Genomic DNA, 25068 nt, shown 5'->3' with positions numbered 1-25068 from the left:
TTACCCCTCATGATGACACTGAGAGATAAGAAAAGTTCCCTCCTCCCCTTTTCTTTTAATCGGTTGATGGAGCTGAAGTTCAGAAAAGTTATGTCAGTTGCTTAAGCACATAAAGTTGGAATTCAGACTCAAGTGTTCTGTTACTAGCCTTTTTAGACACACAGAGGCTGGTCAGTGGGGTAGGGGTACTCTCTGCCAGGGACAGAAGTTAGATATTTTTTTTCTGGCTCCCAAATTTCTCATAGAAATCTATTGGAAGTTCTAACAAAGCTCTATTCTCTATTTGCTCCAACAGTATAAACTTGATTTTTGTTAGTTTTAGGAAAACAATCACCTAAAAATACGTTCTTTTAGGTAACAGATAAGATGACACAATTACTTTGGGTCCAAATCTGCTTGTCATGTCCTAGGCACAGTACGAGGCACTAGGATTCAGTAGGAAAGAAGAATTCGGCTGTCCTGTCCTCATGGGCTGACAGTCTAGTGGTGAAGACAAGTTAATAAGCAAACCAGTGAGTTAGCAATTTTCGGACAGTGGTAGCACCCTAGGGTAATGAGGGTACCATGTGGGGAAGAATGTCAAGCAGTAGTTACAGCTTGTCCAAAGGCACCTAGCACATTGGGGGATCTGGAGAAAGTTCAACATGGCCAGAGTGTAGAAGGCAGATAGAGAGTACATAGAGATGAGGAGGGGGAGGTAGGCAAGGACCAGATCATGAGGACTCCCAAAGAGATTTTGGAATGTTTTAAGCAGGGGCATGACGTGGTCTGATGTATGTGTCTAAAAGATCATGCTGGGGGAAAAAAAAAGATCATGCTGGTTGTATGTGTAGAATAGATTGAGGGGGCAAAGAAGGATTCAGAGAGAGTCTTTATGCAGCCCAGTTGAGAAATGATCCTGGCTGAGATTTGGGTGGGGGCAGAAGAGTTAAAAAGAATTGGAGGATTCAAGAGATAGACTAAAACTTAAGATCAGTAAGATTTGATGCTCAGACTTCATTATTTGCTAAATTATTTACCAGCACCTACCATGTGCTAGGCATTGTGATCGGAATAAAATGGTTTGCAAAACATCCCCAGACCAACTGATCTTGCTTTAACTAGGGCAGGGGGTGGGATAGGGAAGAACATGGGCAAAGGCCCTGTGGCAGGGATAAGGAGAGGGAAGACTGGAGGTGCTTCAGGCTTTGTAGTGGTAGATGACATGGATAGGGAGAAAGAGCAACAGATTGGGCAGACGGGTAAATTCTTTTTGGTACATTGAGATGCTGTTGGTATCCAGGAGCTGAATCCCAGTAGTTGTTGGCCATGAGGTACAGATTTAGGAGGTATAGATTTAGGAATTATAGAAGTCATAGGAGTCAGTAGAGGGGACAAGATGACCAGAGAGAGTATAGAAAAGGCAAAGAGCAACACAGATTCTGAGACCAGAGATTTGGAGGACCAGTACCTCTGGTTTCTGTTCTCCAAGGATCTCTCTGAATTTGTGTTTTTATTCTTTTGAGTAGAATCAAATGTCCCTTTTCATTACACATTGCTCAGGGAGCAGTTTCAGTGGACAGAGACCTGGAGCTGAGCCAGCGGGCAGTGTGAGGCTCCCCGCTGAATGAGGAGCCTGACTCAGGGCTCAATCTCAGGATCCTGAGATCATGACCTGAGCCAAAGTCAGATGCTCAACCAACTGAGCCACCCAAGTGTACCCCCTCCACCCAACTTTAAACAGAGGATCCTTTCCTTTGCTGAGTTTAAATTTTGAAGCCCTAGAATCTTCCTGAATTCCACTTCATCTCATTAAAAAATAATAAAGAGCCAGCGTTGAGGAGTGAAAGTCTACCAGTCTCTGTACCAAGCACTGTTCATGCACTGTTTCATCTGTTCCTTACAACAACCCCCATAGTTAAGTGTTATCCTCATTTTCCAGATGAAACAAAAGCAGAGAGGTTTAAGTGGGCCGGATGGCAGTGTTGGGCTAATAATCATAGCTTGTATCCAGAGAGAAGGTTGGAGCTCTGCAACTGACCACCTGACCCTTCTCATAGATGTTGTGGGACCAACTCGGAGTTTATTAACAAAGAGCCCTGGGTGTCGATACAGTGTTTGATGTCCCAGGGTCAGGCAGATGGCAGGTTGGCACTGGCTGTTTTTGTACTAAGGGGTCCTCAGCCACTGTGTGGGCAACATGGGAGCACTGGGTCCAGCTGTGAGAAGTTGGCCAGCTCAAGTGGTCCAGGATCAGATAAAGAGACAGGTTCTCCCACCCTGTTCTGAACAACAGGAAGTCTTCCAAAAGATTGCTGCCAGGTCCATCACACACTGGCTGACTTTCCACCTCCTCCCCTCCAGGCTCCAGAGGCCTGTTCTATGCACTTTCTTGGCCTTTGTTTTTCCTTCCAGGATGGCTGGTGATTGCCTCAGGACCTCTCCTCCCTCTCTCCCTTATCCTCCTCTTCTTCTTCCACTTAACTAATGGTAGGTGAGGGGAGACCTCTAGAGCTGCCAGGCAGACCAGGAAGGCTTTTGCCCAGTCTCTTTTGAGGAGACTTATGGCTTGAGACCCTTGGGAAAGAACTGCACTCCCCTACCCCCCATTTTTGTTTTTTTTTCTTTAAAATTGGGACCTCTGGCAGATTGCCCATTTGAGGATCATTAACTGTGGGGGATGTCCTGATTGTTTTCTAGGAAAAACGTAAAATATGGCTAAAGTTTATTATTTAGTTTTCTACCTAATAAACATGGTCAGGAAGAAGATTAATTTCTTTTTTCTGACTTATCCAAGTGTTATGTGGCCATGGTGGAAAAATGAGGAAACACCAAAATAGAAAAAGGAAGAAATAGAATTGGGCATAACACAGAAAATCAGGTCTTTTTAATCTTACCACCCAGGAAATAAGGGTGGTTGACATTTTACTCCCATGTTCCAAGGGTCGTTGTTGATGAGAAGCTCTGCTTAAGAGTCAGGTAGACCTGAGTTACAACCCTGGCCTTGGGCATCTTCACCTCTGTGTACCTTGGTTTCCCCAATAATAAAATGAGAATAATAGTAGTACCCGCCTCACGTGGTGGTCGTGAGGCTTCAGTAAGAGAACATTTGTAAAGGCCTTAGCACAATGGGGGGGCATGATGATGCTCGATAAAGGTTAGTCATCATTATTAGAAATGGTAACACTGCAGGGCTGTGCTAGAGAAAAATTGTGTCTAGGCATCTGTTTCAGCGATCACCTGCAGGCAATATTGAGTGCATCACTCCAGAACACTGAGTTGTGTCTGCTTCTTTCCATGAAGAGCCTGGAATCTTTTAGTCAGGTAACCAGGTGGTGAGGAAAGCTAAGAAAACCAGGGTCACGCTGCTACTTCCTGGCCTGGTCTCCACTGGGGCCAAATGGTCCAAAGGACAGAGTTAGTCACACTAGACGAGGCCCTCCTGACTGAGCTGAGATCCTGTACCAGCACTCCCCTGCGTCCTTTGGGGAGGCCAGAGTGTGAACGCACCAATTTGGTGTGAATCAAAATCAAACAGAACTTGTTTTCCAAGAATCAGTCCCAGAACTGTGTTGACTTCCTGACCCTTTATGATAAGTCTTTTAAGTATAAGCACATAAGGGAAATATTAATGCCCTTAGTGTTTTTCATTTGTGCCACTTTTTTGGATGTTGTTTAAAACATTGGTTTGCCTTTGGGCATTAGGAAGAAATGACAAAATGATAGATTCGATTCTGGAGAGTGGAACTTGGCTGGCAGATTGTCCTTGTGCACATGATTTGTCACGGTCTACAGATGCTGACTGTTTTGTTTGAGAATGTGTTCTCCTGTGCTCCCTTTCTCTAGGTATAAGTTCAGGTTCAGTGAAATGGTCTTTCTCTTGCCAGGTCTGGGTTGTTTGGAGGAATTGGTTTTTCCTTATAGATTCTCACAAGCAATGAACTGAGGTTCATTTTCAGTTCCTTTTCAGCATCTGGCACTCCTTCTAAATAGGAGAAATGCTTCCCTAGCTTTCCTGATGATCATTGCTGCACAGTTTTAATGGAAAACAAACTTGGAGCCCAGAAAGCAATTTCAGGAGAGAATACTTTTCCACGCCGTTACAACTCTTGTGGTTTTGCAGGTGAATGATTTCTAGCCAGGGAACTTGAGCAGAGACATTGGAAAAGACATTTAAGGGGCTCTGGGTTTGGAGGAGAGATCCTGGGAAGACCTGGGTTACCCTGTGCATCTACACCAGATGCCTAATGAAGCCATGGGGAGTTAGCTGGGGTCCACCCCAGCACACTGTCTTCCCACATCACTGAGCTTGGTGTTTGTTTGTTTTTTATTTTTATGTATGTATGTATATATATGTATGTCTGTCTGTCTTTCTTTGAGAGGGGGAGGTGTAGAGGGGGAGAATCTTAAGAGGGCTCTAGGCTCAAAACGGAGCCTGATGCAGGACTCAATCTCAAGACCCTGAGATCGTGACCTGAGCCAAAATTAAGTCAGACATTTAACTGACTGAGCCACCCAGGTGCCCCTAAGCTTGTTTTTTATTTTATTGTATTTATTTTTAATTAGGTTAGTCACCATACAGTACATCATTAGTTTTTGATTAAGCTTGTAAATATTAAATTAGTTTTTTATAATTGGCTCCCACTCCTCAATATTTATGGCCCTCAGGAAGTCTATTCCTATGTCATGTCAGTATTTTTGTTGATACTTGTGTGTGTGTGTGTGTGTGTGTGTAATCATTTCTGGGCTGTGGAGAGATTTTCTGGAACTTAGAGCCCTTTCTAGGACTGCCCCTAACTAGCCGTGTGTATTCCTGACTGGGGTTCTCACTGGGCCTAAGCTGCATTATTCTTGCCTGCATTGACATGGGTTTGGACCAGATGCTAAGAACCTTTCTCCTCCTGCAAGTGTTTGGGTGAAGGAGAAGGAAAGAAATTGAAACAGCATTTGGATGAAGTGGGTACAATTGTTGAATTTTTTTTTTTTTTTAGATTTTATTTATTTATTTGAGAGAGAGAGAACACATGAGAGGGGATAGGGTCAGAGGACGAAGCAGACTCCCCGCTGAGCAGGGAGCCCGATGCGGGACTCGATCCAGGGACTCCAGGATCAGGACCTGAGCCGAAGGCAGCCGCCCAACCAACTGAGCCACCCAGGCGCCCCAAATGTTGAATTTTTAAAAGGCCACTAGAGCTTTGTGGTGTTTATTGCTAGGTTTCCTTTTATTAATTTTGTTGCTTTCGTACCTCAGCACAGGCACTGCCAGACCCAAGTTATACACCAGGTGTTTCCTTCTGCCTTCACATTGCCTGAGGCAGATTGAGTATGTTAATGTTTTATAAGTCAGACTTTCCAACTCCTAATCACTGCAAGTTGTTGGCTGACTTCCCTGCAGTCTTTAGATTCACTATTCATTATCGAGGGTCCTCAATTTGTAGAATCGGATTTGGGTGTGGTTGTGTTAGAAACCAGCGTTATTGTAGTTGGAATATCCTGAAATAAATGATATATGGAAAAAAATGTTGTTGCATATGTCCTTGCTTGGCTCATTTAAGTGCCTGCCTGTCACACACTCATTTAAATTTGACTTTTAAGTAGGGCGCTTTGGAAAATTGAGCTAAGCCAACTCTCAGTGACTTTTTTTCCCCCTCTGAGCATTTCTTTCCCTCTAATAATGTTGCATATTTTACTTTGTCTAGGCTTTTCGAGAAAGACATGTCTGACAAGATGTCTAGTTTCCTGCATATTGGAGACATTTGTTCTCTGTACGCGGAAGGATCGACAAATGGATTTATTAGCACCTTGGGGTAAGAGCACCTGATATCTTGTGTGGCAGGATTTCTTTAAGACCTCTTAATGCCAGCTTAAAAATGGATTTTCCTAAGATAAGAATGTTAGCATTTGACTTTGGTTTTTCCAGGGGCAATTGGAATCATGATACCAAATCTCATGTTAGCCAGGTTTACCTCTGGCACAAAAATACTCTTTTCCTGTAAGTCCTGGAAGTGCGATATCTCATTAATTAGGACTCTTGTAATTTAGAATTTATTATAATTTCCTATTCCTTATATAAGGGGGAAAGTGCAGAGTATATGGGATAAAATTTTAGTATTATTTTTTACAGACCCCAAAGAAGTGCTTTTTAGCTTTCATAAAAGCTCTTATTTTCATATGCTGACTTGTTTGTCATTTAAGCAAAACCAGAACTTCTCCGATGCTTATCTCTCTTCTTTGAAGCAGAACCTTGCCTATTTTAAATTGCAGTGTGCATTTGAAAGTTACATATTGCACAAAGTTCTGTAAATCAGATTTTTGTTCTTTTGTGCTGTCTTCAATTTTTACCCAACTTTTAAGAGAGTAAGTACATTCCACAGTGTCTTTATTTGATTATCTTCTCCCTTCTCCTCCTCCCGTTGTTGAGAAGAGGAAAGGAGAAGTGAAATAGCCCCAAAGGCAGAAAGAAGCAGAATGGAGAATCAAGATGGTTAACTCCAGAAGACATATGAATGGTCTAGATTGTCTTTGTGTAGAAAGGAGGAGTTAGGCCCCGGGGTGGAATTGTTGAATTTGGCAGGAGCTGATCTCAAATGTGGGAAAGGAAAGCCAACACCTTCTCTAAGAACCTCATTCTTAGAGTAGCCAGAGCCTTTCTTTTAATCATAGCTATTATTTAAAGCATGCTTGGTCTCTGGTATTTGTGCAGAATGAGTACTCTCAGGCTCTCATTCAGGTCACTCCGGGCTCAAGGAGCAAATTATTTCAGATATAGAAGTATACCTCGGGCGCCTGGGTGGCTCAGTTGGTTAAGCGACTGCCTTCGGCTCAGGTCATGATCCTGGAGTCCTGGGATCGAGTCCCGCATCGGGCTCCTTGCTCAGCATGGAGTCTGCTTCTCCTTCTGACCCTCCCCCCTCTCATGTGCTCTCTCTCTCTCATTCTCTCTCTCAAATAAATAAATAAAATCTTTAAAAAAAAAAAAAAAAGAAGTATACCTCAATTGGACCTCATTGTATAAAAATTTTGTTTTCAAAAGTCATCCGATGAAAAGCAGTCATCCCTGACTCTGTGATCCCCAAATCCAGTGACTGTTTCTTCGTCCTTACCTTTTTTTTTTTTTTTTTTTTTTACCTCTCAACACTAAAGACCCACCCTTCATGATTTATCTTCTGTGGGTTTTGGCAAAGAGGCCCTTTGCCGCTTGTGCCTCTCTCATTGTCCCTTTTTACTTCTGGGCTGATTCCTTCCTTTTTCTTTCCCTCATGTTGGAATCTTCCATCCTCTTGTTTTTCAGCAGGTAAAGCAATGGTAATAAGTAGCAGGGGTCACCACTTCCACGAATCCTGTGGATGTTTACAGCACTGTGCTAAGGACTGTCCATACATAATGCCTTTAATTCCTAAACACATCTTTATAGTGAGCGCTATTACTGCTCTTTATGGAGGCAAAAAACCTTGGAGCTTCAGAGAGGTGAGGTCACCTGCCCAGGGTTTCACAGCTATGAGCATTCCAGACTCCAGGACCAGTGCTTCTAACAGTTGACCTTGGCAGGGTAGACTTTCCATTCTCTACCTTTCCTGACTATCTGTCTCTGGCAAATTGGCTCACCACCCTCCTCACTGTCTGCCCACAGCTCTTACCTGGCTGCCTTGTGAAACCTCAGTCCCACCTTATGCCTCATCTTTTCTCTGTGGCCCCGATTTCTTGTAATAGTGCCATTGCCCCTCCAGTCACCCAGGCTCACTTCCAGTCGGTAGCTGAGCCCACTTGTGGCAGCCCCTGAAATCTTAATGCCACCTTTCCCTTCATCCTCTTCTTCCAGAGCATCTGTTCTTAGAATTCCTATCAGGTACAAATTATTTGCTTTATAAGAGTTTTCCTCAAGCATTATAAACAAATTATTGATAAGATTCCCTCTCCCCCACCCTCCACTTTTTCTTTAACGTGCAGATGGTCCATTTTGAATTTGGGGCTCTAATACTTACCTCAGATGAATATTCCTTTGGTTCAAAATGGACTTGGAAAATAAAGTTTGACCTTTTTCCTTTTAATATCTTTAACATTTATGGAGCACCAGTGTGACTGAGTGTTTTTGTGGAACTTGGCATCTAGCTCCCCAGCCACATTCCATCTGTATAGATGGCGATTACCTCCCCAATGGCTTTATTGACTCCTTGAGCTTCAGAACTTGAGTTGGACCTTGGAGAGCCTGTGTGCGTTCACATGCAGTATCAGAGGTGTGCTTCTGAATCACTTGAGGAACGTGTTAAAAATAAAAGTTCTCAGGTGCTGTCCTGGAACACAGCTTTGATAGGCCTGGGGATGATGGGGACCTGGTATCTATATTTTATAAACAAAGTGTGAGGAACATCACCCTGCTTGAGACTCCTTGAGACCAGCTCTTTAATTTTACAGATGAAGGAACTGAGACCAGGAGGAATGAAATAACGTAGTCATTGTCAAGCTGCTAGTAGGTGGCAAAGGGCCATCTACAATTCATTTGTCTTCTGGCCTAGACTGGGGCCCTTTCTCTTACCCCTTAACCCAGCCCTGTATTGGATTCCAAGGCACTCCCACCACTTCATATACTATGTTAGATCTGGTAGCTTTACTGTATTTACATCACAGGGGCTCCAGGTGGAAGTTTTCTATGTGCACCTTCTGTTCTTGATTTTTGCATAAAAACTCAAGCCATTGACCACACTCTTCCTCTTCTTGATGGAGAGAGGTCTTGTGTCTTAGACCCAAAGGCAGCAAGCTGCTGGTGGGCTACTCTGGCCGCTTTGATTCACCTACCACATAGATAACTGAGCACCTTTCCTGGGCAGGAAAAAGTACTAGCCGTGGGCATCTTTTGGGCCACAAAAGCAGGCACTTCTCTGCCCCTAGGAAGCTCTTAGCCTACTGCACCATTTGTGCTTCATTCAATGAGGTGAGGAGAGGCAGGGAATGCCGGCTCCAGGAAAGGCTCAGGAGGAGGGCCTTCGTGGTGAAGATGGGGGCCCTGAGTCAGTCCTGAAAGACAGGCCAGACTTTAGGAGGTGAAATGGAATTTTGGAGGAAGGGGCAGTAAGAGTAAAGGCAAACTATTTAATGGTGCCTTGCCTTTGGGATAAGGAGCAGCACAGACTAATGGAAGAAACCCCAGAAAACCATAGTATATTGGTTGTCAGCAAGTTCTGTGGTCACTTGGCAAATGACCAATACCTGTTTTAGGAACTTGGATAAGTCATTTAAACTTCTTAGCCTCAGGACACCTGGGTGGCTCAGTCAGTTAAGCGTCTGCCTTCGGCTCAGGTCATGATCCTGGGGTCCTGGGATCGAGTCCCACATCGGGCTCCTTGCTCGGCCGAGAGCCTGCTTCTCCCTCTGCTTGCTGCTCCCCCTGCTTGTGCTCTCTCTCTCTGACAAATGAATAAATAAAATCTTAAAAAAATAAAAATAAACTTCTCAGCCTCAATTTCCTCATCTGTTCAAAAAGCACATTATTTTAAATCTGTTCTTCTAAAAGAATTGTACACGTTAGTTTGGTCAGTCTGCACTTCTAAATACTGGGTCTGTATATAAGTTGGGCCTGGTTGTTTATTTATAACGTTTTGCACTTTCCCCACCTCCATTTCGATTTCCAGTAATTCCATATGATTCTCTCTGTGGGCAGCTTCTCAGATGGCCTCGGGCACAGTTAGTTCCTGGCTGTATTTTGTTCTTCTTTCTCTATAGCCCTGAGGGTATATTCTCTTTATTAATTTGCTTTTGTGGCTCTTGCACTAGCCTTGAGCTCCCTCAGGGCAGGGCCTGGTTCATATTCATCCTCACATTGCAGGACCCAGCACTGTGCCTGGCACCAAATGAACCCCTCAGCTACCATGAGCTGAATGCGTTCACTCCTTGGTACGCCTCCCGACTTCAACATTTTGCTCAAATCCATCATGGATATGGTTAAGGGAAAAGAGCCACAGAAAACAGTAGGTTAATATGTGCATTGCAGAAGCAGAACCTGGGCTTTTGGATTAGGTTTAGCTCCCTGCATGGGAAACCTGTAGCGTAAACAGGCCCCTGGCAGGAGAACATGGTCATCTAAGTTTTGTACAGGAACAGCACTGGATGTTCAATTTTTGCATAGTGCTTAGGTTTTGTTTCCTTAGACTTGGCTTGATATAGCATTTATCCTTGTCTTCACAGCCTGGTTGATGATCGTTGCGTTGTACAGCCAGAAGCCGGGGACCTTAATAATCCACCCAAGAAATTCAGAGGTAAGTTGATGACCTTGGAGTGGGCACCTCCCTCATTTGAAAATTCATCAGATGTGTTGCTGTGTGTGTGTGTGTTTAATAAGCAATTGTAGGTTTATTTACTTATAGTTTTTAAAGTATGATTTTAATTCCAAGCTTTGTGACCTTTTGACAATGTGTAAGTTCAGTGTCAAGATTGGAATTAGAGCCTTCATTTGTATATTGCATACATGTTGATCAGTGCAAATTAAGCTTAAAGCCTTACATTTGTGCAACTATGTCCTTAAACAAATAGGATTTATGGATCTCGTCACAAGGAACATATGTTATTGCAGCAGATCTCACTCTGCCTTTGGGGGCTCTGGTATTCTTAGATGCTTCAACCTGGAGGGAGAAGGTGTCGGTTATTGCCCTTAGTTTTTGTTAAAAGACCTACTCAGGATAGCCTTCCTACCAGTAGCTTCCCACTACTGGCTTTCTTTTTAGGCCTCTTATATTTGGTATCTTCCTCTGAAGGTAGCTTTAGTTTATTCCAGAAGGTGCTTAAAATATAGTTGGGATGTTAAGATGTTAAACAATTTGTTTTTCTTCTTTGCTTTTGTGGTTCATAGTTCTCAACTCCAGCTGCATAGTAGAATTACCTGAGAGAGATTTAAAATTAAACAGATACTCAGGGCCCCACTCCAGACCAATCAAATGAATCTCTCGAGGTATGGGCCTGGGCACTGGCATTTGTTTTTTAAGCTTGCCAAGTGATTTTTTTTTTAATATTGAGTTGGGGTTGAGAACCCATTGGGTTAGTATTTGACTCATGGCCTTAGTCCCAAAGGGCTCAAATCTTGCCATTTTTAGGTTACATCATTTGAGTGAAAAGTTCTTACTGTTAGTTGATGTAGAAACTGTTTGACTTTTTTGGGTAAAAGCTAAAGGAATTAGAATAAAATAGAAGGCAGACGTTCAGATGGAGAGAAGCCATTTAGAAGATGTTTGATGTTGAACTGCATCCAGTTGGCATGAGACTATCAAGAGAATATTTTCACCTGGGAGGTGGTGAGGGGGACTGTTGAAAAAGAAAATTGTTGCCATAAGCCCTGTGCCACAGGATCCTGAGCAGCTGTGGCCCCTGCGGCCTGTTCTTTCCAATCCTTCCTCTGTGGCTTTTTCCAGAACAGAATCCTGAATGCAGCAGAAACCAAAGATTTGATCTAATAATAATAATCCAGGCAGTTACTTACAGAATTAATTCTTTACACTGAATAATAAAATATGCCTCAGTTTATCTTTTTAACAGGGCCAGGATCAGTAGACTCTGTGCCAGGTGCTGTGCTAAGGGTTCTGTGTACATTTTTAGCTCATGGGTTCATCTGTCCACCCTGTGAGGGGATTGAAGTCCTCAAAGGTTGAGGTTAAGTGTCTTGTCTGAGGTCACACAGCTGGTGATGGATGGAGTAGGAGCTGTAGGTCTCAACTTTGGCTAAAATCATCTGGGGGACTTGGAAAACTGATGTTGAAGTTCCAACCTCAAGGATGGTCATTTAATTTGGCATTGATGGTTTCCTTTCTTCTTTTTTTTTTAAAGCTTCCCAGGTGATTCTTCTGTATGGCCAAGGTTAAGCACCACTGCTAATAGAGCCTGGGCTATAAACTCCTGGCTTTATTACTTAGGGGTGAGCTGGTTGGAGTGTGGCTTATGCAGCTGGAGCCAAGTGGAAGGCGCTCATTGCTTGGATTCAGTGTGAGCTCTTACCCCATTCTGCTCACAGGCCTGCTAGCTGTGAAAGGAACCTGGGAAAGATGTTCATGCCCTGTACAAAGTGAACTAGTGGCTATTTGAATACGGGGTTTAGAATGTTAAAATAAACAGGACCATAGCCAGGGCAAGTCAGAAGACATATTTTCCTGGCACTAGGGTCAAAGTGCCTGGTGCTTCGATAGATATCTGGTGGCCGATTGAAGGGACTGTTCTGAGGTAAAAGTGACAGTCTGATAGAGTCCGTTTGGAAAGAACCAAACTTTGTTTATGGCCCAGCCTGGTTCTACAGGTGGTCACATGACAGTGACCTGATATATGTTGACTGCTTTTCCTCATAAATTAAAAATAAAGGTTTCTAGGTGGTGAGGTGCTTTGCACTTGTGGGAAAATCTGGTTCCAAACAAGCCCTGCTGCAGGCTTTGCAAATGTAGGTCAGGACTGCCTAGATTCCTCATGCTGCACCCGAGGCCCTCGGCATGCAGGTGAGGGGCCCAGGCAGAGGGTCTTGGAGATCTCCCCCTTGGAATCTGGGCAATGAGGATTTAAACACTTTCCAAAGCAGCCCTTCAGTTCTAGTATAGCATTCTTTGAAAAAAAAAAAAATAATTTTTTTTTTTCCTAAAATGAAGAAACCGATTTCTCTTTTGGAAGCGATTATTGCCTTTCCAAATACAAGTGTATTTTGAAGTTGAAGTAATTTTGATATTTAGAAATTGTGCATAGGGCAGTTGGACAATTTAGAGGCATTTCTAGTCCATTTCCTTGCCGTGCCATTACACCCTGGAGTTTAACAAACATATGGAAAAGTGAGATGCTGGCAAGCAGCCGGCTAGGATGATGGAGTCTTTATCTGAGCAATCAGCAGAGCTACATTTAGTCATTTGAATTTGTTGTTGCTTCCATTGTTTCCTTGCCAACTTATTTCCTATATTGAGAACCATCATAACCTGTTCTTAAGTAAATGGAAACCAAAGGCCTATTTATGTAATGCTCCCTGTGGCTTCTGACTTGGGGTTTTTTAATTTTGTGAGCTCCTCTTGAAACCTGCCACCCTCGTGGTGAATAGCATAGGCCCTAGGATCAGGCTTTCTGGGTTCAAATCCAAGTAGCTGTGTGACCCTGGACAATTGCTTAACCTCTGTGAGGCTTGGTTTTCTTTTCATTCCCAGTACTTAGCACAGAGGCTCACACTCCTAAATGGTGGCAGAAGGGAATCCTATGCATGAATCCTTTAATGATATGAGAATATTGTTTCTCATTTTTGTGTCTAATGCTTTTGTGGGTAGGGGTGTGCATGGGGACCCAATGGCCTAGATTTGAGTCCTGGCGTTCCCATATATAAGCTAAGTGGCCTTGATAGATTAATTTTTCTGAGCTTGTTTCCTTACCTATAAAATGGGTGGGAGGGAAGAATTCTTTCCCTGTAAAGGTAATAGGATTGAAGATAATATGGCCAAAGAACCAAATAGAGTACGTGGTTGGTACACAAGATCTGGTCAGTAACTGGTAGCTGTTATTTTCCCCAGTAGATGCAAAAGAGTTAAAATCTTGAACACACTTCTTTCTGATGGGTAAAAGTACATTACCAAGTGAATTGCCTTTTTTTTTTTTTTTTTTTTTTTTTTGGTGATTCCCTTGAATGTATCTTCCACCCTGGACTTCATCTATAGGAAGGAAAGACTGGGTGCATATCTGGTTCACTTAAGCCAAGACCTCCTTCATTGTCCACATGAATTTTGGTCAATGGCCCCTGTCCTCTAGGTGATGAGAAGAGCAGCGATGTAGATGAATTCAGTCACTTTAGTCCTTTAGCTAATGTGGTACCATTAGGAAGCACCAGTGTCCATGGCAGGTAAGACAGAATCTCTCTTCTCCCTGATTTGTGCTGGCTTTGCTCATAATTTTGAAAGAAAAAAGGAAGAGAGACATCAGATTGAAACCAGCAGTAGAAACTTTGTGGTTATGGAATTCTTTCTCTAGATGACATTTTCCTTTTCCACCCCCAGCTGTCCCTTTCCCCTACTAAATATAATGGCGTCTTCTATAAAGAAAAGAAGGAAATTAACTACCAGTCTTGCTTTGATCCCAGAACCTTTACTGTTTTAAATGTGACTTCCAGGGGTGTTGGAGGAGAAACAAGGCCTGGGGCTCTTGGGAAATAAGATAGGCATTAGTGTTGAACATGCCATTTATTGTGTAATCTGCTTTTTCAGATTGGGGCAATGGCCAAGTTCTTACCCTCAAAACTTCATCTTCTCCATTTAGTTCAAGAGGTCAATCTTGGCCCCCAGTTTTTTGTGTTTTGTTGTTGTTGTTATAATCTTGGACAGATGCTACCATATCAATGTGAGCAAAGAGTGAGAAGTTTTTAACCTTGCAGGAACCCCTTAGTTTCAGAAGAAAAGTTGTTTGCAAGGAAGCTCAGCTTAATGTAGGGAGAAGTTTGGGCAGGGAAAGGTGAGGAGAAAGGAAGCATTCTGAGATCATTCCATGGTTTATATGAATTGGGGCAGAGGTCAGAGATCAGGCTGAGAGTGTGGGTGTTCAAGGTAAGTATTTTTCTTGTCCCATGTTTCTCTCTTCCCCCAATCAAGTTGCTTTCAAGCAAAATAACCTGCTCAGCTAATGTGTCGTGAAAATGGGTGTTCAGCTCAGGGGACATTGAAGCCCTGCTGTGTCCCAGCTGTTGGCCTTGCTGATGAGGGGACAAGATGAGTTACATAGTCCCCCTTGCTTTCAGGAGTCTTAGGGTTTTATGGAGAAACAGACCCACATTATAAATAATAGTAGCCAACATGAATAGAGCATTTACTTTGTGCTGAACGCTTCCCATGGATTATCTCTTTTAATCCATGTAACCTACTCATGAGGTATAGCTACTGATGTTCCCATTATGCAGATGAGGAAATGGGTATTCTAAGAAATTGAGTAACTTGCCCATAGTTAGCTGCATGTCACTTAGAATGATTATCATTCATTCCCCAAACATTATCAGACACCTCCCGTGTACCAGCTCTTTATAGTCGAGGAAGGAAAGATACCTTCTCACGGAAGTCAATGCCCATGCACACTTAACATCTCTGAGGAACTTGTTTAGAGTAAATTGTTGTTCACACTGCAGCTCTTTATATGCAAGTAGAGGCAAAGCACATGAAGGATCTTTGAACAAAGTGTAAAAATTGCCCCTCCAGTCTGTAGTTTGCTGGTGCAAAGTGGATGATGATACTTCTCATGTTCACTCTCTGGTTTAGCTCTGCAGCACCTCCTCAGCCCAGGGTGCCTGATGCCATTTTGGCTGATGAGTGTTGAGCATCTGGCCCAGTGTCTTATGACATGTGAGAGAGTGAGGCCAGAACCCTCTTCCAAAGGCCCGGGTGCAGTGCTTTTACTCTTCTGTGCCCTGTGGGCCCTTTTCCACACAAAGCACTAGGGTTTCTTCAAGCTGTGAACCCTGTCACCTCCAGTCTCTAAATGAAAATGGGCCAAGTTATTACTTTTCTTCTGCTATCTGCTGAAGCTCTTAACTTGGATTTAGGACCATTTAAATGAGGAAGAAAGCCAAATGAGAAGGTGAAAGCACTGGATCCTTTCGACTTAATGCGTTTTTAACTACCACCAGGACAGTCTGTGGGATACACAGCATGTTACCTACAACTTGAGTCCTGTTTGTAGTGGGAATGGAGGTCTGGGCCGGTATAACCCCGTCTCTGGGTATCTCCAAGTTGACTGACAACTCCTGATTGCTCAGCAAGTGTCCCGCTTAAAACAGTGACAGCCTGGAATCACAGTCTTGGGACGATCCTGGGAAGAAGAGTATGTTGCTTGGCTACAACAAACCACTCTTGGACCTAAAGCCCTTGTGCCCTTGTCACTTTCACTGTGATTTTCCTCAGTCCCAGAGTGCTTACTCTACGTCAGCCCACCTATTAGGGGGCTTGTGGACTGAGTTAGGATGTCTTGGTTGAAAGGGGTTTCACATCTCAGGCAAGCTCTTGCAGTCCCCCAGCAGCTTTGAAAGGGGCCTCAAATAAGAATGGCATCATTCATGGTTGGGGGGATAAGAAGTATTTGAGTACCTGCCGCCTACTTACCTGATCATTATCTTGCTTGTGTTTCGGTTGAGGTAGGCAGTGGTTCTTAGCCCATGTGGGAAAACTGCTAAGGCTGGGGTGAAGAGCCCCTTCTGACCTGAGAGCCACTGTCCAGCCCAGGGTCTGCAGCTAGCTGCTGTGATACCGTGGGGGAGTCATTCCATCTCTCCAGGCCTCAGTTTCCCTATCTGTTAAGTGGGATATAGGTGAAGTAACTTCCAAGATCTCTTCCAGCTTGAAGCTTTGTGACCGGTGCCAGAAACAGGCCAGTTAACATTTCACAAGAGGGCATTGATGTTCAGGAGTCTCATGCTGTCCAGAAGTAGGTTCTTATTTCTTTGTGGTTGCAGATCTTCTCAGTTCTCGGTCAAGATAAGACAAATGGATGGAAACAGCCAGGCCTTACTCTGGGGCCAGATGGGGACACAGCTAGGTCTTGGGTTGCAAAGGCCTCTGGACTACGGTGACCATAACAAACTCACTGGTTTAGCTTTCTTTCAAACCACCCTCCTTTGCTGCACATTGTCTTAATTGTTGCTAGGCAACATTCTTTCTTTCTTTTGGCAACGCATTGAAGGAACGAACCCATATCTTAGTTTTAAGTACCCACATGCAAAGGGGAGGGCCTAACTTAAAATTTGTTTGTTCTTTTGATTCTAATCCATGACGGGCCTCTCAAAGTGGGGGTTAAGGAGTTAGTTTCTGCTTATCTTGTTAAATAAGGCAGAAAAATCCGTCTGTTTTAGGTGCTTGTTAAGGATATGCTTTGAGGCATATTGAAGGTTTTATGTGTACATGCGCATGCGTGCAGTTGCTTTGTAGAAAGTCTCTTTTGACTTTGTGTTCACAAAATCAATTCAAATTTAATAAAAAGATTAGTAGGTTTTTTTATAATCGTCATTTCAGATTTACCAGCTTATCTCAAGCTCGTACCAACAGACTCCATTTAAAGGGAACAACACTGTAATTTAAATCCATTCCCCAGGCAACATAGAATGCTCACAGTGTGTCACACATTCACTGGGCTGATGCCTGCTGCTTGATTATGCTGGAGTCCCACACACTGCTGCATGTGTCCCTCACTGGATTTCTGCCTGCTTGCTCGAAGCTTTGAGTTGCATCTCTGAAGGCTCTGGGCGTCCTACACACATGGGCACAAGAGAGCTTCTGCTTACTCGGATGCCTTGGATAGCTTCCTTTGTGAATATCAGAGTCACCCATGGAAGTTAGGCCCCAGACCCCTGTTCTATAATTCATTTACCGGTGATAATTCATTTGCTAATGGAGAACAGTTTTCAGCTTCAATGCCTAAAATACTTCCAGTGCAATGGGTACTTTTACTTTGTCATCTAACTGAGTCTCAGTACTGCTGTCGTGGCTTCTTCCATTGGGATGGTGAGTGTGTGTAATGGGGTCATATTATCAGACTGTTCATGGTTCTCCCGAAAGGAGAACACTGGTTGATTAAAGACTTTTTCTTTAGGCAAAGGCTTTTATAATCCTGTCTTCAGAACATTGATGAAGATATGTGGTTAATCACTTGAGCTTAAGATAACTTTCATTTTTTTTTTTTTGACGGATATGGAAATTAGATTTAATCTCCTGGGGTCCAAGAACAATTTTGTGTCAAAATTGGGATTGGGACATGGCCTGGGTTTCCACACGCACTTTTAGGCTAGGCAGCTGTGTTTGGGCCATAGATTAAAAAAGTAGTATTATTTATTATTTGCCTGTTACCTTGTGTTTTCTGTTTTCTATAAATAATAGTGAATATCTTATATAGCGCATATATACATCAAGTAATCTATTTAATTTGTATACTTACCTTTGTATACATTAATCTGTTTAACCCCATAAGACAGCCATAGTTAACCTTCTATAGATAAGGGATCTGAAGCACAAAATATTGAATATCTGATGCAGGATTACATAGGTAGAAATGGTAGAGCCAGGCTTTGAACCCAGATAGTCTGATATCAGAAAACCTCCTAATACCTACTAAATCTGCTTTTATTTATTTATTTATTTATTTATTTATTTATTTATTTATTTAAAAGATTTTTATTTATTTATTTGACACAGAGAGAGAGAGAGAGCACAAGCAGGGGGAACAGCAGAGGGAGAGGGAGAAGGAGGCTCTCCACTGAGCAGGGAGCCCAATGTGGGGCTCGATCCCAGGACTCTGGGATAATGACCTGAGCCGAAGGCAGATGCTTAACGACTGAGCCACCCAGGTGCCCCTAAAACTGCTTTTAGAAGGGGACTGGTTGGGGCGCCTGGGTGGCTCAGTTGGTTAAGCAACTGCCTTCGGCTCAGGTCATGATCCTGGAGTCCTGAGATCAAGTCCCACATCGGGCTCCCTGCTCAGCAGGGGGTCTGCTTCTCCCTCTGCCCTCTTCCGTCTCGTGCTCTCTGTCTCTCATTCTCTCTCTCTCAAATAAAAATAAATAAAATCTTTAAAAAAAAAAAAAAAAAAAGAAGGGGACTGGTCTTCAACTATTCCTTCACTAAATTGCTGATTTCTTACTCCATTTCCTCTTCTACTACCCCAAAATAAGTCCTCCTGAGATGCACTGACACGGGAGTGAATATCTATATACTAGAGGCATGAACTGCCTGCCTGCTTACCAACCTGGAGTATGGTGTTTACACAGCTGTTTGCTATTTTTGTCTCCATAGCTAGATTTTGGGGCACCTGGAGGGACCAGATCTTACCCTGCACTCTTGGCCCAGGGCCTGTTGTAATGTTGGTCCTTAGTTAAAAGCTGATTGGGAAGGAATTCATGTTTTTTCTGAAAAAGTTTTCAGTTTGCCCATTGCTACTAGTGTTTCTGCTGGTGACCTTTTAGGTCAACAACTGACTTTTTAACATGGATGCTGTTTTATTGTCTCTTTCCACATTACCCAAGTCTGGCACTTCTGAAAAGATTTTTTTATAGTTGATTTGTCTTCTCCCTGGAACAGTGGACTGGACTTACCCTCTGAGGGTGCCTTCTCTTTGACCCCCCATTGTTGGATCTCTCTTCTCTCTCTGATACCTATAGTTTTGAGATTCCTTGTCTTCACTAAATTCACGATCATGAAAAACAAATCTTGGTTAAAGACCTTCTCTTTGGTGCCTAGCCTCCTGGTAGGCCCATGGCATGCTTTTGCTCTTGTCTGTCAGAGCATCCCTATGGTGTGGGTGGTGGTATTATCCCCATTTTACAGTTGGGGACCCCGAACCCAGAAAGGGTCGGTCACCAAGCTAGACTCAGAATTTGAACCCACATCTGGAGGGCTGCAGAGTCTCCAGTGAACCACTCTAGTAGATGAATAGAGGTGCGCTGCTTAGGAAACATTTGGGATCTCTTACCAACTCCTGGGTTCCACATTTAAGGGGCATATTGCTCAGTGGGAATAAAACTCAGGGAGGGGTAACCAGGAGGATGGATCACAAAATGATTGCATTGAAGTTGCACGAAGAGTGATGGAGAGAACTTAAAAGACATTTTAGGCCAGCTGGAACATTTCTCACTTAAGTTCCTGCACTGGCCTCCTTGCTGGTTTCTGCATTTCCCTCTTTGCCTCCTTTGTGTGCCCAAGTGTGGGGCCCCCCTCTGACCCACCATTCACTGCAGCCACAGGAATCAATGCAGATCTGATGATGTCACTGGCTGGGTGGAGCCCCGGGCTATTCCCTAGTTGTGCTTAGGATACACAGCATACTTCCAGGGTTCACAGGGCCCTGCATGAGTCACTCTGCTTACCTCTCGACCTCATCTGCAGTCCCACGCCACGTCCTGTGCTCCTACCAGACTGATTGATTTCTTCCTGGCAGTCACTGTGCTTGCTCTACACTCTGGGCCTTTGCATGCCCTTTTTCTTCTCGCTGAAGTGATCTCCCCATCTCTGTCGTTCTTTCTGGGACCCCCGGTCTCCCTGATGCCCACCCATCCTTCAAATCTCAAACGTCCCCTCTGGACTATCTTCGCCAACCCCTTGTGTGCAGATAAGCTGTTTCTCCTTTTCAAAGACTGAAACCAGACTGCTTGGGTTTGACTCTTTTGGCTCTGCATTTTGCTGGTCATGTCACCATGGACTCATTATTTAGTCTCTCAGTACCTCTATTTATTCGTCTTGAAAATGGGGATATGACTGTATGTGCCTCACAGTGTTTTTGTGAGGACCAAAGGAGCTAATCTGTGTGAAGTACTTAAAGGAGCTCCTGGCCCCTATTACATGCTGTAAAACTGTTTGCTCTTATGGCTGGTTTATGACCTCACTCCTACCCAACTCCAGCTAACTGTGAGGTCAGAAACCAGGCCTGTCTCCCCTGAGGCTTTGCACGGGTCCTGGATTATAGTAGGCTCTTAGGTATTGTAGAATGAATGAACAGAGCCCTCTAAGGCATTGCTTCTGAAACAAATGTGTATAGAACCCACCTGGGCATCTTGTTAAAAATGCAGATTCCCATTCTGTAGGTCTGGGGTGAGGCCTGAGATTCTGGCGTTTCTGACAAGCTGCCATACTCTTGTAAGGCTCTAAGGACCAGCTGTCAGTCTTCCCTTACTTTAGGGCTATCATATGGAAGATGGAGGTCCTGAGCCCAGAACAATAGAGAATTAGGGCCAGCAGATAAAAGTGACCAGAGGCAGAGTTTCAGATTTAAGGAACTTGATTCTAAGTGCCAAGCTATTGCTCAGGGAAGAGGCCTGCTTCAAATAATTGAGTTTCCTCTCATTCAAAGGAGACTAACCATTTGTCAGGGATTTTGAAGAGGGAATTTCAGCTTGGGGACAGAGGTTAGGTAGACGATCCCATTTGACCATAAGGGTCTGTTTTCCCACCAAAGGACCCAGCTGTTTCTTCTGTTTTTGCTCCCTGTGGAAGCCTTGTGGTTGGGGGCATTGGGTCAGCAAACAGCTGGGGAGAGAACAGATACACGCTCCAAATGAGAACCTCTCAGGGATCCAATGTCTAACCAACAGAGAACACTGCATAGTAGTGGAAAGATGGAATTATTGAATACTGGAAAAGGTGAATGAATATAAAAAACAAAACCCTGAGTCAAGCTCCTGCTGAGTCTAGTTTTGATGAGTATGTTAGGTATATTGGGGAGGCCATGGAGCATGGGGGTTAGGAGGGTTGGCTTTGGAATCAGATGTGGAGTCAGGTACCTACCCTACTCCTTAATAAGCTGTGTGACCATGGGCAAATTACTTAATCTCTCTAAACCTTATTTCTCTGATTGGTAACTATGGTTAATAATAGTATGGAACTGATTGGATTGTTTTAGGCTGAGGTGGTGCACATTTAACCACATGCTGAGCACAAGCTGAGCACTCAGTAAGTAGTAACTGAGGAGCTGTCATGAGTACATCTGCAATTAGCAGCTCTCAGCAGCAGCTTCTCTCAGGAAGATCAAACACAGCCCTTGCCGTCTTGTAGAACACTGCTGTCTGTTGTAATATTTCGGTATGGGGATTATACAAAGGTATCCATAGCCACACTTTATAACCTTTCTGAATGTCTTAGATTTTATGGAGTGCACCTCATAATTAAGAGGGAGCTCTAGAGCTTGTGGCTTTTTGAAGAGAAGCCATCAGGCCTTTTTTTCTGTGTGCACAGCCTTGATCAGAGCCTCTGTTACTGATGGAGCATTTGCTCCAGATGGTAATCCTGCCTTATGTATAAAATTACAAGCCTAGCTGGGACAGGAAGTTGTGTTTATCTTAACCCAAGCAGCAGGCATTCCAGCCACTCTTGACAGACAGGAGGAAGATATTGCCAATCTGCTGTTTTCCTGAAACCCCCCCACCCCCACCCCCTGTGTGTTTGTTGTAAGTTTGGAGGGAGGGGTTCTTGCCAGTCAGTCTACAGAGGGACCTTCTCCCTGGCTTTGAGGACAGTTGAATTCCAAGGAGAAGGGATGTCCACTGGCTGCTTCCTTGGTCATATCAGCCAGTGCAGAGGCACTTCTCTCCAAGGCGAGAGGCCAGCATGGCTCCACTTGAAGGCAAAAATTGTGCTTGTGTCCATGGGCACTGGTTTGGGGAGATAAGTGGAGAGTGGCTGCAGGTATGGGGAGAAGAATTTGTCCCTTCAAAGAGTCCATCGTTTTTCCTTTATACAGCAATAGCTGGAGGTCCGTGCAGGAAAAACTCCAATTTGAGCAGTTGTAATAATTGAGAAAATAAATTGGGCAATTATTCCTCTTTTTGAAATTTTAAAAGTTCCTTTTTTTTCATCTGGTATTTTTCCGGGTACATTTGAGTTCCAATTTGGGTGCTTCTGAAATGTCTTGATGTTTTGTGCTGCTAAAATTATGTGTGTCTAAAAATGTTATCAGTGATGACACTTCTATATAAGCTCACTTGGACTTATGCTAGAAAATTTCTTTGACTGAGGTCCTCCCCCCCACCCCCCAGTCATTCCCAGGAACATAGCATGTCAGGTAGAACTAGGAAATAGAATAATCCAGCCCAGGTCTAGCCATCTAGTGGAGGCCTATCTCTTGAGAACTTTGCTTCAGTTTTGTCGACAAAGAATACTGGGGTTTTGTTGCCATAGTTTCAGTGAAAAATTTGACCTTAGCTACAATAACATACAGTTAGAAAGAACTAGCTAATCGGTTTTCTAAAATTAGTGTTCTCTAGTACATAAACCAGTAGGAACAGAGTATTTAATTAAATATTATACAAGGATATAAAAGCCCAAGGGAATGCAGTCCCTTGATCTGGGCAGGGGGAGGGAGGAAACCCCTAATCGTCCTTTACTGCTCTCTTGTAAGCTAGAAGAACTTTTCCTTTTTTCTTCTTTTTTTTTTAATGTTAGCTTTGACTTCATTTTCAGATCTGTCAGGGACGAATATATAAAGCTTGTTTAAAGTGCAAAACAGAACATTCAACATTATTTCCAGTTGTCCCCTACAAGGTACAGACTAACAAGGCAAGATGGGAAAATGATGTTGGCCGGGACCCTGACAAGAATACTTGTTGGTGATCTCGTAGCGAGCTTGGTGAGAAGGAGAGGCATTTGAAAGTTATTTCCTGTCTGAAATCTGGGTCTTTTTGAACATATAGGTTCTAGATTCTTGTTCCTTTCAACGCTTAATGTGTGAATAAGGAAACAACGCCTCCTTTTTGGCCCCTTATCCCAAGTTCTGAGTACAACTATGTTCTCCTTCCTTCAACCCCATGGGTCCATCAAGTCACTGAGCACTGATTTAGCTCCAAGCAATGATCTGCATGTAGATTATATAAAATTTGGCTTCTCTTGTCACCTGCCTATTAAGAACCCCTGCAGTGGCTCATCTTTTTGATGACAGTTGAAAATGTTACCAATATTGGGCCATCCCAGAAAGTTGTGGTACCATTTCTTGAATGAAGTAGGTTTCAGGACATATATTGATATCTCTAGTTGACCTTCTTGTCTAATTTATCATGACCTGCTGTGGATGCTGCAGAGGTGCAATTGAGTTAATCTGTTTGCCAGGTGTCTTATTGATTGAAAACATTGCTCAGGCTCTTCTGGAACTTCCACTGCTACATCTCCTTGTCAGTTGCTTCTTTCTCAGTTTCATTGTTATGATTTTGGTTTTTTTCTTTTATCTTAAAGGAATTAATTATTTAATAGAATTTGAAGTGTGGGGCATTATGCAAGGGAATATAAACTTTCTTCACCATTTTGCATATTTCTGTATTGGCATCTTAACTGTTGCAATGGAAAATATGTCCTTGGCAAGACTCTTAGAAACATAGTCCCAAAGGTCATTGGATTGTGCAAACTTCTTGACTATTTATAAGGTCATCTACCTGAACGAATATAAGTGGTTCCTGCCCTGAAGGAATTGGCAATCTTATGAGGAGAGATGAGTGAGAACTAGTTTGAGGATTATTCTTGGAGAATGTTGAATCCCACACATATTTTTTTCCCCTGATGTTCATTGTTTTCATCTAGCCCATCAGTTCACTGTGCCCAAATGATTTGAACTCATCTTAATAAAAGCTTAAGAAAAAAATGCAGTTAGAGAGCTTGCTGGAAAAGTGACAGCATGCATTTTAAAGTACTTCTGGTTGACCTGGCTTTCACTACCCATTTGTCCTCAGGCCCTTGCATTACTATGGATAATTGAGTTGATGATACTTAGCAAATATCATTAAAGAGGTTGGATGTGGCAGGCTGGTTGGTGGCAGGGTGAACTAGTCAGGACTCTTTATTCTGGGTGATAGCCAGCTTGAACTAGGGGACTTTTATTGTCTCAAACAGTCCTGGCTGGACAACTGAATTGCATGAAGGCCGGGGATGCAGCAAGGGCCCGGGAATAGACCCATTTCAGGCACTGAGTACCTTCAGCAACCTATGTCCATCTCTCATCCTTTCCTCTCTCCACATTTGCTACTTTGTGTTCTTGTCCTGTTCTCATCTAGTTCAGGGTTAAACTACACTCTTAAAACGACTTGTGAAGTGTTCGCTATTTTTCTGCTCTCTGGGAGAGTTTCTGTAGCTTTGGAAATACCTGTTCCTATATCGTTTGGTGAGTAAAGCAGTCTCAGCCGTGTGTTTTCTTTATGGCAAGATTAACTACTGATTTAGTTTTTTCAAAGAGCTATTTCTTCTTGGCTCAGTTTTGTAAAATGTATGTTTCTAGAAATTTACCCAGTGTCATCTAAGTTTTCTAATCTGTAATATCCTCCTGTTATGTTGTTAATTCTTCAAGGGTCTGGTTTGGTCCCTGTGGTGGGCTGAAGAATGCCCTCTCGACACCATGATGTCCACTTTGTAATCCATAGAATCTGTGAATATATTACTTTATTTGGTAAAAAAGGACTTAACAAATGTGATTAAGTTAAGGATCTTGAGATGGGAAGATTTTCCTGGATTTCCAGGTGTGCCTGATGTAATCACAGGGGTCCTTGTAGGAGGGAAGCAGGAGGATTAGAATTTAGTCGTGGGACATACAGGAATGGAATCAGCAGTTTGGAGTGTCGTGGCCCTGTGCAATGGAGTGCAGGAAGCTGGAAAAGGCAAGGAA

At 43.2% G+C, this 25068-nt stretch overlaps 1 protein-coding gene across 8 annotated transcripts in view; it reads left to right on the top strand.

Annotated features, from left to right (window-relative positions):
• Positions 1-25068, top strand: part of ITPR1 (inositol 1,4,5-trisphosphate receptor type 1) — a 338656-nt gene that overhangs the window by 15271 nt on the left and 298317 nt on the right. For all 8 annotated transcript variants that reach the window (XR_010412086.1, XM_064593522.1, XM_064593523.1 and 5 more), the window contains exons 3-4: positions 5679-5786; positions 10159-10229. Coding sequence is in view for 7 of the 8 variants with exons in the window: in XM_064593522.1 (XP_064449592.1) it covers positions 5695-5786; positions 10159-10229 (163 nt within the window). In the remaining variant the exon portion in view is untranslated. The remainder of the gene's footprint in view (positions 1-5678; positions 5787-10158; positions 10230-25068) is intronic.

Source organism: Mirounga angustirostris, unplaced genomic scaffold (genome assembly GCF_029215605.1).
Source record: "Mirounga angustirostris isolate CCGP_5_RB_7025 unplaced genomic scaffold, mMirAng1.0.hap1 SCAF_1, whole genome shotgun sequence".
Taxonomy (NCBI): domain Eukaryota; kingdom Metazoa; phylum Chordata; class Mammalia; order Carnivora; family Phocidae; genus Mirounga; species Mirounga angustirostris.
This window is presented reverse-complemented; position numbering and strand designations above follow the sequence as displayed.